The 17608-nt window shown below is 49.0% G+C and overlaps 1 protein-coding gene across 3 annotated transcripts in view; it reads right to left on the bottom strand.

Moving 5' to 3' along the window:
- Positions 1-17608, bottom strand: part of TSHZ2 (teashirt zinc finger homeobox 2) — a 488870-nt gene that overhangs the window by 187654 nt on the left and 283608 nt on the right. Inside the window, exon 2 of one of the 3 annotated variants that reach the window (XM_069548839.1) lies at positions 9216-12288. In XM_069548839.1, coding sequence (XP_069404940.1) covers positions 9224-12288 — 3065 coding nt within the window. In that variant the 3' untranslated portion in view covers positions 9216-9223. Of the gene's footprint in view, positions 1-7058; positions 12289-17608 lie in introns of those variants that run through there. The other 2 variants (XM_069548840.1, XM_069548838.1) reach the window with 2 other exon arrangements.

The raw sequence follows: 17608 nt of genomic DNA, 5'->3' as shown, positions 1-17608 counted from the left end.
ATGCGTCTTTAATTCTAGGGATGCTGTGTTTTAACATGGATGAAAGATACCCTCTTTAATTTTATGTGCCTGACACTGTACCAGGAGGATTCTTAGTAGGTTTTAAAAGAGGCCAACTTTATAACGGGGTTTCCCATGTGGCTCAGAAGGTAAAGAATCTGCCTGCAATGCAGAAGATGTGGGTTTGATCCCTGGGTTGGAAAGATCCCCTGGAGAAGGGAATGGCAACTCACTCCAGTACTCTTGCCTGGGAAATCCCATGGACAAGGAGTCTGGTGGGCTGCAGTCCCTGGGGTCGCAAAGACAGAGGGTCGGACATGACTGAGTGGGGGACACTTCCATACGAACCCTTGTGACGTGGTCTCAGGCCGGCCTGTGTGCAGCCGCTTGACAGAAGAGGCTGCTAAGGGCTAGAGAGGCGACGCGACCTGCCCCTGGTCTCTCAGCTGAAAAGTGGAAACCTGGTCCCCAGGCCCAGCTCAGCAGTTCAGGGCCCATGTTCCTCCCCGCTGAGCTCTGCCTTGGGCTCCTTCACAGGACTTCTAGACACCAGGAAGCCTCCATCGCCTGAGATTTTGTGACGGTCCTTCCCTCGGCTTCCAAAGTACCCCCCTCCGTTCATCCTCCTGCATTTCTGGGATGACGAGGTCCCGCTTGATCTTTGACTTCTAAGCCAGAGCAAAAACACCATCCAGGAGGGGCCTGTCTCCATGGTTACTACACACCAGAGGGTCCACAGGCAGGCAGCAAAGGGGGAAGTGGAGGCTGCAGCAACGGGGTGGGGGGACCCATAAACAATTAAACACGACAAAATCCGCTGGTGAACAAAAGTCGAATTATTTGACTGTGAAATCGAGTAATGCAGCATTGAAAATACCATAACCTGAAACATCATTTTTTTCCTCCAAAGATGAAAAAAGTACCAGATAAAACCATGCACGTTGAAAGTGCCAGTTTTCTGGAGGGCCCGAGTGGTAGGCAGTTGTCTATGTCAAAGATTTCAGCTTTCGAGATATTTAAACTTTTTTTTTCCTTTTTGCCCATTCATCTTCTCTCCCATACAAATAAGTTACGGACGGGATTCACATCTCACACTTGGGCGTAACACTGGCAGAATTTAACCCAGGGGATCCCTGAAAGGTGATGGGAGAGTTTTTATCTAAGATGCCGGCTTGAGGGAGATGGTCCTTTGTCCACACCTAACTTCTAGCTCTGCCGCATGCTCGCTGCATGAGGCCACCAATCACTTGCCCTCTCTGAGAGCTGGTTTCCTCCCTTGTAAGCTGGGCCCAGTCACCGGCCTTTTAGAGAGCTTAGGGTTAAGATGAATTGAGGTTACGTACACGAAGGGCCTAGCACAATAGCTGTAAATGCCGCATAAACGTTAATCCTCTGTCGCTGCCTACTGACGCCAAGGACAACAGTGAGCGGCCACGCGATGGCAGGCACCGGTTTCAGCTCCTCTTCACCCCACAAGTCAGCACCGCCACCACCATTACCAACTCGTCCTTCGCACTGGAATGCACGGGAGACCGGGGCCTTCCCACCTACGCACGGCGCAGCCGCTGGGGGGGCTGGGCTGCTGGGAGCGGAGGCATTCCAGGGAGCTGGTGGCAGGGAGAGGAAGGGCGAGTCAGAGGGGAAGACCTCCCCTCCAGGGCCCCAAACCCCGCCCAGTGCTCGCATCGCGCCCTCAAAGCCGCTGTACTAGAGCGCTCTCCTTATATCTCTAAATCAAATGGCACAATCCGCCTCATTCTGATTTAAGCTTTAAGTAAACAAAAGAGGTTTTTTCTTTTTTCAGGTAGATGATCAAGAGAGGAGGGGAACACGAGTCACGCCCTTGTTCAGTGGGCCAGACCCGGCGCTGAGCGCCGCCCGGCATGCGCGCTATTCTACCCGATCCCGGACTCAGGCTGAGACGGGAAGGGAGCTGCACTGACCGCTCCCATCCCGGCCAGCCTCCCGGATCTAGCCGCACGTCCATTGTTTTCGCAAGTCTTCAGGGCACCGCTGGAGAATGAGCCCAAGAGAAGGGCCCTGTGTGCCTAAATATATCATACGCTTCCTACCAGTCAAAAACAAAGAGATAAAGAACATTTCAGATAGAACATCCACCAGCAGTCTGCAGCGCCCTGGACTCCTGGGAAGGGAGTGTCCTTAACAGCAGGACCAGGTTCTCTAAAACCCGGGCGTGCGATACGCGCCCGGGCCTCGCGGCCTCCCCGTCTCCTGCCAGGTGAGCCTGGATTTAACAGAACACGACACGCAGAGATTTCCCGCAAACTCCTGCTCTTCCGGAGGAAGAGACAGGAAAGGCAACCCAGCACGCCGAACCCTCTTCTTTTTCGGTACCCTTGACGCATTCTATCTCTGTGGCCTCCATGTCTGTTAACAAACTGCCCTGCGATGCTTGCAGGGCGTGGCGGCGAGACCGATTTAAAACCTCTGCATTGCTAAAACTGCACTGTTCTTCATCACGTTGAGTCATTTTTATGTGAAGTGTCAAGCTCCCTAACAAATAACTCCTGCCAGACAAATCAAGTTCCTCGTCTTAGAGCTGCGGCTAAATAGTTTATAGCTTTAATCTGCTCACCGAGGTGTGCAGTCTATGACAGTAATTATAAATGCAAGGAGAAATTATAGCTGAATGCTTTAACTGCATTAGGAGCTGTTTGATGAACAATCATGAGCACCTGCTCATTTCCAACAATAGAGGGCAAGTTGGTGTCAATGCATTAGAAAGATTTCAGTTCTGCATGGTTTTTTCTCTCATTTACCACGGAATGTCACTTGTCTCCTATAAAGTAGAAAAAAAGCACCACGGAACGCTTTAAACTTGATCGTTAAAAAAAAAAAGACAAAGAGAAATGCAGGAGAAAACTGTTTATCGTGATGACTTCTGTTTTTTTTTCTTCTTCTTCTGTTTTTCTTGGCGGCAGGTTCAGTTTCAAATTAGTTCGTTAAAGGTAACTGCTTGTTTGCTTACTAGGGGCCTTAAAAAAATCCCACCTCAAGCCATTTTTGAAAAACCTTTACAGAGAAAGACTTCTTTCAATGAAGGGCAAGTTCCAGATCTGCCCGGGCAGAGGCGCCGGTGACGGTGTGTGTGTCCCTCTGCTAGATCTTGGCCCTCTATCTATAGCTACCTAAGCTAATGACACAGTTTAGCTCCTTATTTTCCCCTCCTCACTTTTGCAGAAAGACGTTTTTAATTTAGCTGAAGAATTACACAAATGTATTTTAAAGACATAAATCCATATAAAAAATATGAGCTAATTAAAACATTGCACTCCCTGTCGCTCATGGATTTTCAATTTAGCGAAAGAAAAAAGAATTGCATCTGGTTAAATGAAAAGATGATACTGATGGCAGATTGGAGTAAATGAAAAATAATGTTACTCTATATTAAAGCACCAAATTATACCCGTCAGGACAGAGCATTCAGAAGTCCAAATGGGGGGGAAAGTGCAACGAAGGCGGAGATGCATCGGTGCAAAAGAGGGGTTAAGCCAGAGTGCGCGGAGGAAATGAAACTGTGAACGGAGGGAACGCGCTTGTTTCTTGCTGCGTTAGAAACGCTGAGGTCTCAAGGCTAGCCCTGTTTCAGATTTCACATCTTGCTTCCCCAAAATGAGAGTCAAGATGAGGATTAAAAATAATAGTAATTCTCACAGAGTTATTTTCCCTGGGATTTGGATCATTTCTTGGTGAGATGCTCCACGGGGAATGTATCATTACTTGACTGAACAAGGAAATTACATGAAAGAGGGTGAGGACATGCGGGTTCTTCCCCAGGTTGGTCCCTAGCCCCTGAAGCTGTGGCACTTGGTTTATGGCTGGAGCCTCCAGAGGCTGAGCAAGCTCTTATCATCCCTGCACACGTATGCCACGCTTCACAGACTTTTTTCTGAGCTGCTGTCTGGATTCTTGGGCTTGGGTCGCACCTGGAAACCATCAAGTGAGATGCAGGAGAAGCGTGATGAGTGCTGGGCCGTCCGGGGCTCGAATCCTACGCTCACTGTGTGTTCTTAAACAAACCACAGACGCCTCTGAGCTTTTGGCAAAATCAGGGTGATCTGAGTACCCATGACCAGCTCATAGAAAGAGGCCAACAGGTCTCAGCCGTCATTGCCATCATTATCATTAAATAGTAGGGCAGCGTTTCCTTGGGATCCCCAGGTGGCTCGGTGGTAAAGAATTCACCTGCCAAGCAGGAGACACAGTTCGATCCCCGGGTCGGGAAGACCCCCTGGAGGAGGAAATGGCAGCCCACTCCAGTGTCCTTGACTGGAGAGTTCCATGGACAGAGGAGCCTGGTGGGCTACAGTCCGTGGGGTCATAAAGAGTCGGACACGACTTAAGGACTGAACAACACAGCAGCGTTTCCTTGGGGCGCCTGCCTAGGTGTTAAGTGGCTCAACCCGGGGATGCGCTATAAGTTCTGTACACTTCGGGCAAGGCTGAAGAATGTGATAGGGCCCTCGAGCTGTTGCCTAGAACTAACTCTTCTCGTGAACCTACTATGCAGCAGGCTTTATGGAAAAGAAATTCATACTTTTACTTGAATCTCATGACTTTCCTCTAGAGGAGAATTCTGTCCACGTTTCGAAGACACAGAAGCGGGGCACATCTTAGAGATGGTGGGGGAGTTAGGGCTTGAGTGCAGGCCCGAAGGCCTGGACCCTCGCTGGTCTGTACCACCATCCCCTCCTCCGCTTCCCCCAGGACCAGCCCCTCCTGTGCGCTCTGTTCAGCGTCTGCCCCAGAGCTGTCTGCACAGGCAGCCGCCCATGCAGACTCTTGTCCTAGTCGGTCACCGGCTTAGTCCCTGGGATTAGCACAGTGTTTGGCATGGAGTGATGGCTTTCTCGATGGGTGATACTGAGAGAGAGCGGCTCAGAGACGGTGGAGATGTGAGAAATTCATGCGACTCTCTCTGCCTCCATTTCGTCTCCTGTGACGTGGTTGGATCGGTCCCTACCGCATACGACTGCGAGAATCAGGTCGAACAGTGTCCCTGTAGTTGCAGGCTGCCAGCCTGGCACGTTTCATTGGCATGGCTGTTGGTTCCTGTCTACACTGCTTTGCCAATAGAGTCTGGTGCACAGTAAAGGCACAGCCAGTATTTGACGAAAGATGAGAGAGAGGAAGGCAGGCAGGCAGGGAGGAAGAGCAAGGAGGGGAAGACTGTCTCTTACGAGATGAAGGCAAGGTTGGCGCCTGTGATCGCCAAGAGGTGCTTGCTGTTGTTTAGCTGCTAAGTCGTGTCCGACTGTTTCTCGACCCCTGGACTGTAGCCCGCCAGGATCCTCTGTCCATGAGATTTCCCAGGCAAGCATACTGAAGTGAGTTGCCATTTCCTTCTCCAGGGGATCTTCCCAACCCGAGATGGAACCCATGCCTCCTGCGTGGGCAAGCAGGTTTTTTACCACTGAGCCACAAGAGAAGCCCAGCCATGGGTTAGCCCAGCCCATCTTCTTCTTCCCAGGCTGCCATATAACCCCTGGTGTTAGGGTTGCCAGGTCTAGCAAATAAAAACACAGAATACCCAGTTACATCTAAACCTCAGATAAGCAATGAACACTTTTTAGTATAAATGGCCCATGTGCTATTTGGGACATGCTTATTCCAAAAGCGTATTTGTCATTTACCTGAAATGCTAGTTTAGCTGGACACCCTATATTTTATCTGGGAACCTCACATGCTGTTCACCCTGAACATGGATTTTATCAAATCATCCACAACAAAGGTGGCAGCTTATTGGACTAGAATTCATCCCCTCTATCAATTTCAAGGTGTGACGCTAAACTTGTACGCTTTTGTGCACTGCGGTAATGACTATAATTTCAAGTCCTTATGCATCTTAGACTCATCGATTTGCTCTTTGTTTAATTTCTGATTTTCAAGAGCATGTGGTTTTTAAAGGTATATATAAATATCTACTAAAATCATCTCAGATTACTTATGTCCTAAATTAGGGATGTGCATTAAACATATTCTAACTAATTTCTCATGAAAAGTTGCATTTAATATTTGGCAGAGAATTTTATAGAATTTAAGACATCATTTTTTTTTTAAAAGACCTATCTAAGAAAAGAAATAAAATTCAGGTCAAAATTCCCATCTTGCATAGAACATGAAAGTGAAAGTGAAGTCGCTCAGTTGTGTCCGACTCTTTGCGACCCCGTGGACTGCAGCCCACCAGGCTCCTCTGCCCATGGGATTCTCCAGGCAAGAGTACTGGAGTGGGGTGCCATTTCCTTCTCCAGGGGATAGAATATAGATACTGTAAAACTCAAAATTTCCATAAAACCTTGACCATCTCTCCCAAAATGACATGTCATTTTTGTACAATTCGTGTGATCAGGCATCCTAACTGAAATTAGAGTTCCAGATAGCAGTGATCTCGTTTTGTGATCGTTTGGAAACACATAAGCGTCATTCTGAGCAGTGGGCAAGGATTTGCATGTATATTGTTGTCAAGGAGGGCCGTGGGGTCAAGGAGGAGCGTCGTTTGCAGCTGACCAGAGCCCCAGAAAGCTGCCTCTGTGCAGCTGTGGGAGCTGTGGGGCAGGCGGGGGCATCCTCAGTGTCGACGTGACCACCGTTTTTTAGGTGCACACGGCACATACAGTCTGAATGATTCCCGAACACTCAACCTGTTTTTCTGCGATCCGCTGTCAGAATCACAGCACACCAGTGTTTATCTAAGAAGGGAGCTTTGTTTTCATATAATGATAACTCTGTAATATGGCGCTTTGAAGGTCCAAATCAGAAATATTTATTCCGTACGGACGCAGAAGGATGAGACAAGAGCTAGCCTATCTATGTATTTAATAGACTTCTAAGTACCTTTGAGTTGGCCACGACTAAAGAGCATCAGGTCCCTGTGTATAGGTTTTCCCCACTTACTGGGTTTTCTTGGCTTCCCTAGAACAGTTATGTGTGTTTCAGATTTTGACTGAGGCTTTCTGTTTCTCCTTATTCTGTATCTACGTATTGTAATGTTTTGACTATGATATTAATTTAGAAAATGATTACAGACCTAACATGGAAAAGGTGGAAAATTGGTCTTTATTGTAGCACAGATAAACATGCCTACTTGTCGTTTTCATCAGGCTTGGACCTGCCACTCTGCGACTGGAGACATTTCTCTATGTGCATTCTGTGTGTATCCACCTTTTGTTTTTTCTCTTTTTTGAAGGACCAGGAAAGCATAATAGCAAGTTACATAAAATTTAAAACATTGTATAGCAAATAAACAGGTGTCATGGAACCCCAAGCTCACATGAAGATTCAATAGATGTATTTCAGCTTTTCTTTCAATATAGTGTGAGCTGAACAAACCATGCTTAGAAAGCAAGAGAAGAATCTGCCAGGAACACATTTTAATTATCATGATAAAAACATGCAAATGAAACCCAGGTCATCATGTGGGCCCAGAGAGCCGTCTGCGCGATGGGACGGGTTCCCCTGCCACCAGAGGCTCTTAGACCGTCTCACTGAGGGCATAGTTCCCAGTTTCAGCCCCTTGTTTCATTCTGACCGTGCTCACACTCAGTAAATCCTCCTGTGTGATGTGAAGTGAGCCCACATCCACACCCTAGTCACACCCGTCCCCACCTGCAACTCTGCTCCTGCTGGTCGCATGATGGCTTGGTCTGAAATCTGTTTAACAAGTGCTCTGACGGTAGGGCGTGGGGAGGGCTCATAGAGTTGACCCTGAGCAGCATGTGTTTGAACCTAAGGAGGCCACCTATAAGTGCAGGTTTTTCAAAACTACAGGTCAATACTATAGTACTACACAGTCTGGGTTGGTAGAATCCACAGGTGTGGGACCTCGGATACAGGATAGGCAGGAATACGGAGGAACGGTCATGGGGAGGGCCGACTAGCAGGTACACACGGATCTTCTGCTGTGCAGAGGGTTGATGCCCCTAACCCCTGCGTTATTCAAGGGTCAACTGCATGCCATTATTAGCTATTCATATCTTATTGCATATGTAACTAAAAAGACTAATCTGTAACCTAGCATGTCATAAACTGGGCTGGCAAGTGCCAGAGTTTTAAGTCAGGTGGGGTCTCATTTTGGGTTGCAGCCCAGAGTGCAGGACAGTTGATATATGTGTGGGAGTTTCTAGCACATGGGGGCGGTATCATGCCGGAGAGGAGCGGGAAGGAAGAAGATACACAAAGGGCGACGAAAACAATTTCCGCCTTGCTTATGCCCAGTATTTGAAAACGGCTGGCGTGACTAGTCTGCCAAGGTATTTGACCTTGGAATCTGTCTGCCTTCCTGAAGGTGACAGAGATCGGCTGGGCCCTGCTGACTCTGCCAGGCATGGAACTTCGACAATACGTGATGCAAATTATCTCGAAGCCGTGGGACCCTCCGTGCACTGGCAAAGAGTGTGCCATTTGCTTCTTTATATAAAATAAAGTCTCAAGCCATACTTTGCATCCACCTTTGCTAAAGGTGGGCTCTGATATTAGCTTTAACTTAAGAGCAACCAAAAGACCGGGAAGAAAATGAGCTTCCCCTCGTTTCATCTGAGTGTCCTGCAGAGAAGAGTATTTTCCTCCCATCCGACTACAGGGCACATGCCCTTTCACAGGAAACCGAAGGCACAGGAAATAAACAAATCTGAGGGGGAGGGCAGTGGAAGGTAGCAATTGCTGCAAATAAGCTGCCAAAAGCATTAATTATAACTAATAATGATAAAGCCAGCTTTAACCTCTTCATGAGTTGATTAAGAAATCTGTCGAGTGGCTGCCCCCAGGAACTCTACAGTCTTTATTCTCTTGCTCACTATTTCTTTTTTAAAATTTTCATCACTTTATAAGTCATTAGCATGGCTATAGGAAGGGGAGGTAGGGAAATGGGATAATAAGAGAAGTCGGTGCTTATTAATTACAATGAGGCAGAGCCTTAACGGGACCTTGAGACTTGAGCCCTGGGTCACTAAGGAGATCATGGATCAAGAAGCAGTAACCTGTGAGCTCCGACTCGCCAAATCCTTTCTGTTCTATTCCCCAATGCTAAACTGCAGACATTGAGAGAATGGATAGGACTTATTTATGTTCTGGTCTATTCCAGTAGGCTACAGTCCTCTCGCGGTAGGGAGAGGTCAGCTGCCTCTAAATAGAACCATCTCCCTTCTAGAAGCGCCTCGCACAGTCGCCGGCACAAGCACCTGGGAGCAAACCCATACCTGCGGAGCTATTCTTCATCCACGTCTGTTACAAACTGTGAATGGTGCTCGGGGGACTTGCTGTGCGTTTTGCTTAGGTGGAGTTTTACTGCATGTTTGCTCACAAAGGTCCGGCAGCACAACTTACACTTGAACTTAGAGTCTGTGTCCTCTTCGCCAGCTATGCTTTCCGGTGACCGCTGAGCCGACGACACCCGGGAGAGCTCCTGCTCCGCTTTGCCTTGCTGCTCCACGGCCAGGCGGGCCATGTCCTTCATCTGGAAACCCAGGTGGGACTCCAAGTGGCTGATGTAGGTAGGCGGGGTTCTGAACTGGGAGGCACAGTCGCCACAGTAAAAGATAGGGTGTCCTTTGTCCATGTTCTTTAGGAACTTGGTCCCGCCCGTTTTCCTAAGCTGGTACTTGACGTTGGCGAGCCAGTGGCTGATGGTGGTCATCGAGAGTCCCGTAAACTTCGAGATCTGCATCCGCTCTTGGGGGCCCAGGTCGGACAGCAGGTATTTGCCCTCCGAGGTCTGGAAGAGGCTGGAGGCAAACTGAGCCTGCAGGATCAGAAGATGCTGGGGGTTCCAGTTGGACTGCCGGCCTTTCCTCTTATGCAAGGTGGAGACCTCACTGGACAAGTCCTCGAAGCGCCTGACATCCATCTCCAGCTTTACGGGAGGGACCCTGGGGGAGGTGGCGGGCTTCGGGGTGGTGGCCTTGGGGAGGACCTTGACCATGTCGGCGATGTCGGAGAGGGCGTGCTTCTGGGGCGGGGACGTGCAGGACTGAGCTTGCGAGGACTCGGCCTTCTTGCTCTTGGACTTGGTCAGGTCGATGGGCTGATCGTTGTTCTCGAACAGATAGCGTCTGGACACGCTGGCCGGCCTCGTGGAGGGGGGACTCAGGACTGGCTTGTCCATGACGCTGAGGCTCGGCTTGTGAAACATGGACATTGTGCTTGAGCTTGGGCTGGAGCAGGAGGGTGCACGCAAGGGCTCCGTGGCTTTGCCCAGGTGATTGTTCAGGACAGACTGCAGGGCGCTGAGCGGGTTGATGCCCGGCAGGGCCGCTGCAGGGTTGGCGAGGGCGCAGCCGTTGCTGAGCGGAGACGCCGGCTCCAAAGCCGGGCCTTTCTCTTTCTCTCCGCCCTCTCCCATCAGCTTGTCGTCCTCCTTCGGGGGACGCGGCTCAGCCTTTTTGGACTCCGCAGGCGGTTCGCTTTTGGAGAAAGCGTGCCCCTCGCTGTGGCTGAACGAGGACGCCTCCTCGCGGGGACTCTCTTTCCCACACTCCCTCACCGCTTCCTCTTTGTCTGTCGGCTCCTTCTTCACTTGCGTGTAGGGGGCCAGGTGTGCAGGCACGGACACCAGCGGCATCGCTTTCCACTTGGGTGCGATCGGCCTCAGCTTGTTGCTGAGGTTGGGTCGGATCTGCAGGACCTGGGAGCCCATAGGCAAGGAAGGCTTGGTGCCCTCCGAGAGCTGGTAGGCTGCGTGGATGCTGGGGTACGCGCTCCAGCTAGGAGCCCCGTTCTGGGCTTTATTGATGGCAGTGGTAACAGTATTTTCCAAAGACTTCAAAATGTCCCCTCCGCCCTTCGAGCCATCTTCCAAGTCCTCCTCCCTCAGATACTGGTACTTTATCGTCGGATCTAGTGGCTTTTGGAGAGGGTCTTCATAGTCCGTGCTTTTCATGACCTTCTCATCCTTGTTGATCTCCTCTGGTTTTTCCTTTTTGCTGTCCTTCAGCTCCGTCGAGGAGGCTGCGCCGTCACAGGCGGAGTTACTTGATGGCTTGGGAGCCAGGGCATCACTGTTTGGGGCATCTGACAACGACTGCATCTTCTCCACGGCCAGTGGGTCCAGCACCAGCTGCTTGCCTTTCTTGGAGGCGGAGCTGGTGACCTTGAGAAAGTGACCGGTGACCATCATGTGGGTGGTGAGCTGCTGCAGAGTGTCATGGGAGCTCCCACACTCCATGCACTTCAAGATCTGGGACTTGCAGGCCTCGAACTGCCAGGTGTAGCTGGCACCATTCTGGTAGCCATAGCGGTTGTTGCAAGACAGTTGGAGGCTGGTGTTCTTCTGGGATGGAAACGAGTCTGCAAACGACCCAGTGGTCGAATCCGGGGAGCACGGCCGATTGACGTCGAAGACGCGTTTCTTGGCGGGAGTGACCATTTTTGATGAAATGGTTGGGACTGGCTCCTTCAAAGGCACTTTTTGGTAATGTTTTGTTTTGATCATGTGGACACTCAAATCCTGGAGGGAATCAAAGGAATCACCGCAAAACATGCATTTCAGGACCTTTTGAGCATCCTCCTTGTCCATGTCCTGGAAAGCCCTCTTTCGGGGCTTGGAGTAGCTCGTGGGTCTGAGCTTGTCCTTTTTGCGGTTGTCGTCTTGGTAGTGGCCGGTTTCGTTCATGTGGACGGTCAGCTCGACCAGGGTGTCGTAGGCAGCGCTGCACTGCCGGCACCGGAACCTGCTGGCCCCGGTGAAAACAGTCCCGCACATTTTGCTGCTCTGCCGGTACAGCTGGACCGAGCTGAACAGGCTGGGCTTCGACACGGACCTCGAGGGCAAGTTCTGCTGCAGGCTTTTGGACAGAGCGTCTTGGTGCCAGTCGAAATCCGTCTTGTTGCCACCGTTTCGGGTGTCACAATTCCGCCTCTCGCTGTTGGACAGCTTGAAGCCGAGACCCAGCCCCGACCAGTAGGAATCGGACAAGATGTTGGCGTAGACGGCGGTCATCTTATCCATGCAGCTGTGGGCTTCGTTTGGAAGCTTGGGGTGCACGCTGGCTTTCTTATCCGAGGCATCTCGGCCACACACGCTCTTGATGTCTGACACCTGATCGCTGGCATCGCTCAGCAGGGACTCGTTCTCGGCGTCCTGGTTGGACAGGTGGCTTCCTGGAGAGTTCTGGTAGCTGAAGCAGCCCTTTTGCTCGGGGCCCATTTCCAGCTCCTCGTCTGTCCCTGCGTCATTGCTGCCCTGAGGCTGAGCTCCGGAACCACTGTCTTCCTCCTCCTCCTCTTCCTCTTTGATTTCCTCCTCTTCCTTCAGCTGTTCCTCCTGGGCATAGCCTGTGGGAGGAGAGGAAGAAGACGTGAAATAACAATAGCAGGTGGCATATTCCACCCCCATTTCCCCACTCAGACCAGGTGCCTCCCACATGGAATGAACAATTGACGCTTTTATGAACAATGAGCAATGAATAAAGGAAAAAGCCACTGATGCCCTTTGTGCCACCTGATGCCTCTTAAAAGAAAACTGGCAGCCACCAGCGACCCAGCAGATGACTGGCAGGCTCATCTTTTGGACTGTGGTGTTGGAGAAGACTCTTGAGGGTCCCTTGGACAGCAAGGAGATCCAACCAGTCCATCCTAAAGGAAATCAGCCCTGACTATTCATTGGAAGGACTGATGCTGAAGCTAAAGCTCCAATACTTTGGCCACCTGATGTGAGGAGCTGACTCATTTGAAAAGCCCCTAATGCTGGGAAAGATTGAAAGAAGAAGAAGAGGGCGACAGAGGATGAGATGGTCGGATGGCATCACTGACTCGATGGACACGAGTTTGAGTGAACTCCGGGAGACAGTGAGGGACAGAGAAGCCTGGTGGGCTACAGTCCATGGGGTCACAAAGACTTAGTGACTGAACAGCAACAAGCGTTCTTTATAAATGCTTAGAATCCCAACTTAATCATTTCAGTGTTTAAGGGCTATCATTCTAATACTCCTGTAACGGGACAGTCTAAATTCACGCGCATGCCTTTCAGGAAAGCTGGACTGAAATTCAAATCCTATCAAAGACGTATCTCTGCAAGAGGACATTGGCTCATAAGCAAACTCAGAGGACCCTTGGCATCTTCATGGTAAGGTTCACTGTGACACTTGACCCTGTTGGCATGCAGTCATCTTAGTAAATCATTTTTGAGTGCTCCAAAGTAATTTGGATGCACAGCCATTGTATTTTTGAGAGCCAGTGTCTCTTTGGGTACAACGGCTTTATCTGTAGAGAGTTGCACAGCAGGAAGAGAGATTATGGAGTATCAGATAAAGTCTTCCACTGATAGCTCAAAGATTATGTAAGCTCAGCAAATATAATGATTTTGAAATAATAGCAAATGGTGTTAGAATGGGAGATTTGGGAACTATTCTATTATTCTCAAACAGGTTTATGAAGACCTTTTCAGAGAAGGCTGAAAGTGCCCTCTCGATCTTGTGCCTGTAATTTCAAATGCACTGTGATTTGTGGGTCCCCGTCATGAGATGCCAATTATACGTTTGATTTGTGGATGCAAAATGCTATTGGGGATGCATGCTTCCCTTTCTCAGAAAGGATTTAGGGCCAGTAATTGTGTAGGGAAAATGAAGGCACGAGAGCCGGTGCGAAGGGAATTGATAGGCAAATATCCATCAGGGAGATGAGGAATGTGGCTGCTTATGCCCAGGTCCTCATTTTCTGCACCTGGCCTTTTCAGGGCCACTTGGATAAAATGCAACCAAAGTTGTACCAAAGCAAGAGACATTTGGTCTTAGGTTGGCATGGGCTGCACGACATCAATGCAGTCGTTTCCCTGTGAGGGTCTATCTCCCCCCTCAGTGCAGGTGGGCGCTTGGGAGAATTCCCCAGTGCAATGGTTCTATTTCCATTCACCAGTGATAATGCTCGAAAAAGGGGTGATCAAACACGGGAGGTCTCTCCTGTGAGAAAGGGAGAGAGGAGAGACGGGGCATTATTAGAAGGAAAGTGCCTGCAGTCAGGAACTCCGAGGGCTCCAAAGGCTGAACATGAAGAATATATTTTTTTTAGATTTTTATTCATTTATTTTCCAAAATTAGTTTTTTTAAATTGAACTGTAGTTGATTTACAATATTGTGTTAGTTTCTGGAGTGCAGCAAAATGGCTCATTATATGCATTTGTATATATATATACACATCTTTTTAGATCATTTTCGTCTCAGGTTATCACAAGATATTGAATGTAATTCCCTGTGCTGCACAGTAGGCCCCTGTAGGTCACCTGTTTCACGTGTACGAGTGTGTGCATGTTAATCCCCCACCTCTCATTTATCCTTTCTCGATTTCCCTTTGGTAGCCATAAGTTTGTTTTCTGTGTCTGTTTTGTAAATAAGTTCATTTGCATTGGTTTTTAGATTCCACCTATCAAGGATATCATTTACCATCTGTTTTCCTCTGTCTGACTTACTTCACTGGGTATGATAAACCCTGGGTCCATCCATGTGGCTGCAAATGGCCATATTTCATTCTTTTTTATGGATTACCAGTATTCCATCATGTGTGTATTCCATGTGTATATAAATGGACCACAATGAAGATGAAGAACATTTGTTGAGTAACTATTCTCTCTAAATACATTCTTTCATTTTTATCAATATCCCTATGAAACAGGAATTATTATTATTTTCATTTCACAGATGCAGAAACTGAGGCTCTGAAGTTAAGAAAATTTTCCAAGGCCACAAAGTTAGCATTGCAAGATCATGCCTGAACCCCTCCGTGTGATGGGAGAATCCGCGGTCGTCACCACCAGGCTCCACTCTCTTTTTATTAGCAATCTAGTGAATAAGGTAACTTTGCAGAGAGCCAAAGGTTAAAGGTTGAGATTTCCTTGAGATGTCTCTGAACAGATAACCGCCTCCGAGGGGAGAGTTCTGGGAATAATGGAGGCTAGAGGCCGTGGTTTTAAGGGTCTACCGTGAGACAGAGGAAGTGCGAGCACTCAGCCTCGCTGCCGGGTTTGCGGTCCTGCGCCTTCGCTTTTGTTGCCGTCGGTGTCGTGCTTTTCTCCCTAGCAAGTGGATTTTTCGTTCAGCTGGTGTTGCTGGTCTCTAGTCCCATAAACTGATTTGAAGGAAAAAAAGCTTCTCAATCTAGACAATCATTAGTAAGTGGTCACCACCTGCAAGAAAACGCTGTGCTGTGTGTGTGCCGAGTCACTTCAGGCGCGTCCGGCTCCGTGCCACCCCATGGACTGTGGCCCGCCAGGCCCCTCTGCCCATGGGCTTCTCCAGGCAAGAACACTGCAGTGGGTTGCTGTGCCCTCCTCCAGGGGATCTTCCCGACCCAGGGACTGAGCCCCAGTCACTTATGTCTCCTGCATTGGCAAGCGGGTTCTTTACGACTCTCAAAGCCCCGAGAAAACTCTAGCTTAGAGCAACTGAATGAGATAGCCCCACCCCATTCACACTGCATTTTTTTTTTTTTCTGGACTAGTTTTTATGTTTGCAAAAACAGTCATAGCATTAAGCTGAAGGAGAAGGTCTATTCACAACATCAATAAATGACTTGTTACAGAGCCAAGCAAAATACTCCAAAGAATCAGGCAAATTTTGCCCATAATGCAGAGTCACTTTTGAAAATTAAAAAGGCTTTACTACTCATACTTTGGGAGGATACAGATTGGCCAGGACTGTTCCAGGTTAAGACATATAGTCACCTCACCTATGAGTGAAAGAATCACCAAAACAAAGCATCTACACCCACACACAGAGCTGGTGAAGACACCGAGGGGGACAGGAGGGCTGCTGCTCAGTCCTTTCGGTTAATGACTGCCAGGTTTTATTCACCTCTCTATTTTCAGTGCCTAGCCCAAGACCTGACTAGTCGCTCAGTTGTGTCCGACTCTTTGCGACCCTGTGGACTGTAGCCCACCAGGCTCTTCTGTCCATGGGATTCTCCAGAAGAACACTGAAGGCGGTTGCCCTTCCCTTCTCCAGGGGATTTTCCGAACCCAGGGATCGAACCAGGGTCTTCTGCATTGCAGGCGGATTCTTTACCCTCTGAGCCACCAGAGAAGCCTGACACTTAATAGGAAGTTGGGAAATAATTCATATTATGTTGTGTGTGTGCTAAAAAAATACATGCAATCAGGGACAGGCATTTGCACACACACACACCCCCCACAGACAATCTGCCTGGCCAGTATAGCCACTTTCACACAAGGAGAAAAGGAGTGTGCATGTGTGTGTTTTTTTAGGAGTGTTCTTTTTTAATGCTGACATTTGGAAGCTGAGCTTTCCAGCCCAGCTCAACTTCACAGTCTCCTATGTCCTTCTAAATGGATTCCCCAGAAGAAAAGTCGCAGACAGCAAATGCCTCCCCCACAATACAGATAAAATTTTCTGCTTAATTAGGCATTGACATGTTTACTATAACCTTTACAGAAGAGTAACTCGTGCTGAGAGACCCTTTTTGTCTGTTTTCTTCTGCAGAACAGACTCAATCTTATGCACCCGATAAAGTAACACATTGAAAAGCCTCATAAAAAAAAATGCCAAAGCATCTATCAGAGTAAGTGTGTTTGAACAATGGCTAGGGGTTCCAGGGAGTTTTACAAAACACATTTTAATATTATACATTGAAGACTGTTCACTTAAGGGGCTTTGTTTGCCATCGGCAGCTGAGAGGAGAGAGAGGGGAGGCAGGCGGAGTGTGGGTGACTGGGGCGCCTAATGAGTGTCTATCTGTCTCTCTATTGATGAGATTTGTTTAATAAGATTGCATCACATGTAAATCTTGGTAAAGTGGATTAGTTGACTTTATTCCTGGCAAGTTTATTCCTATGAATACTTATTTAGCTAAGATGATGATCACACTGATGCCAAGGCCCAAAGAGAAAGGCGTGTCCTCTGCAGAGCCTCCTTGTGGATTCTAGGTTGAAGGTCACACTTTCTGGGGCCCACATCTCACTTTCTAACCTAAATGTCTAATTTCATCCCTTGTCACCGCCTGACAGTGGCCACTCGAAGCGTCCATGTCGCCAGGACAGCTGATTCCTGAGCACACTCAGTTCCGTGTCTAGAAATCCTCTTGTCCAGAGAGCTCTCCTCCGCCCCCTCGGTCACTGCCCTCACTGCTCGGCCTCCACCGTTCTTTCCGGCGGCTAAATGGGCTTCCTGCTCCCCCTTCTTCCAGGCTGTTTTCCAGAGAACTAACTGTTAGAACAGGCTTCCCAGGTGGCGCTGGTGGTAAAGAATCCTCCTGTGATGCAGGAGACCTGGGTCCTTTCCCTGGGTTGGGAAGATCCCCTGGAGAAGGGAAAGGCTACCTACTCCAGTATTCTCTCCTGGAGAATTCCATGGACAGAGGAGCCTGGTGGGCTACAGTCCAGAGAGTCGCAGAGTCAGACACGATGGAAGCGACTCAACACGCCCAAGCACGAGACTCAGGAGACGCAGTTTTGATCTCTGGGCCAGGAAGATTCCCCTGGAGGAGGAAATGGCTCCCCACTCAAGTATTCTTGCTGGGGAATCCCATGGACAGAGGAGCCTGGTGGGTGACAGTCCACGGGGTTGCAAAGGAGTCGGACACACTCGATCTCACACACACACACACACACACACACACACACCTGCTAGAATCTTCCTTACTCCTTATT

This window comes from Ovis canadensis, chromosome 13 (genome assembly GCF_042477335.2).
Source record: "Ovis canadensis isolate MfBH-ARS-UI-01 breed Bighorn chromosome 13, ARS-UI_OviCan_v2, whole genome shotgun sequence".
NCBI lineage: Eukaryota > Metazoa > Chordata > Mammalia > Artiodactyla > Bovidae > Ovis > Ovis canadensis.
Note: the sequence above shows the minus strand (reverse complement) of the source record. Positions and strands in the feature narration are given on the sequence as shown.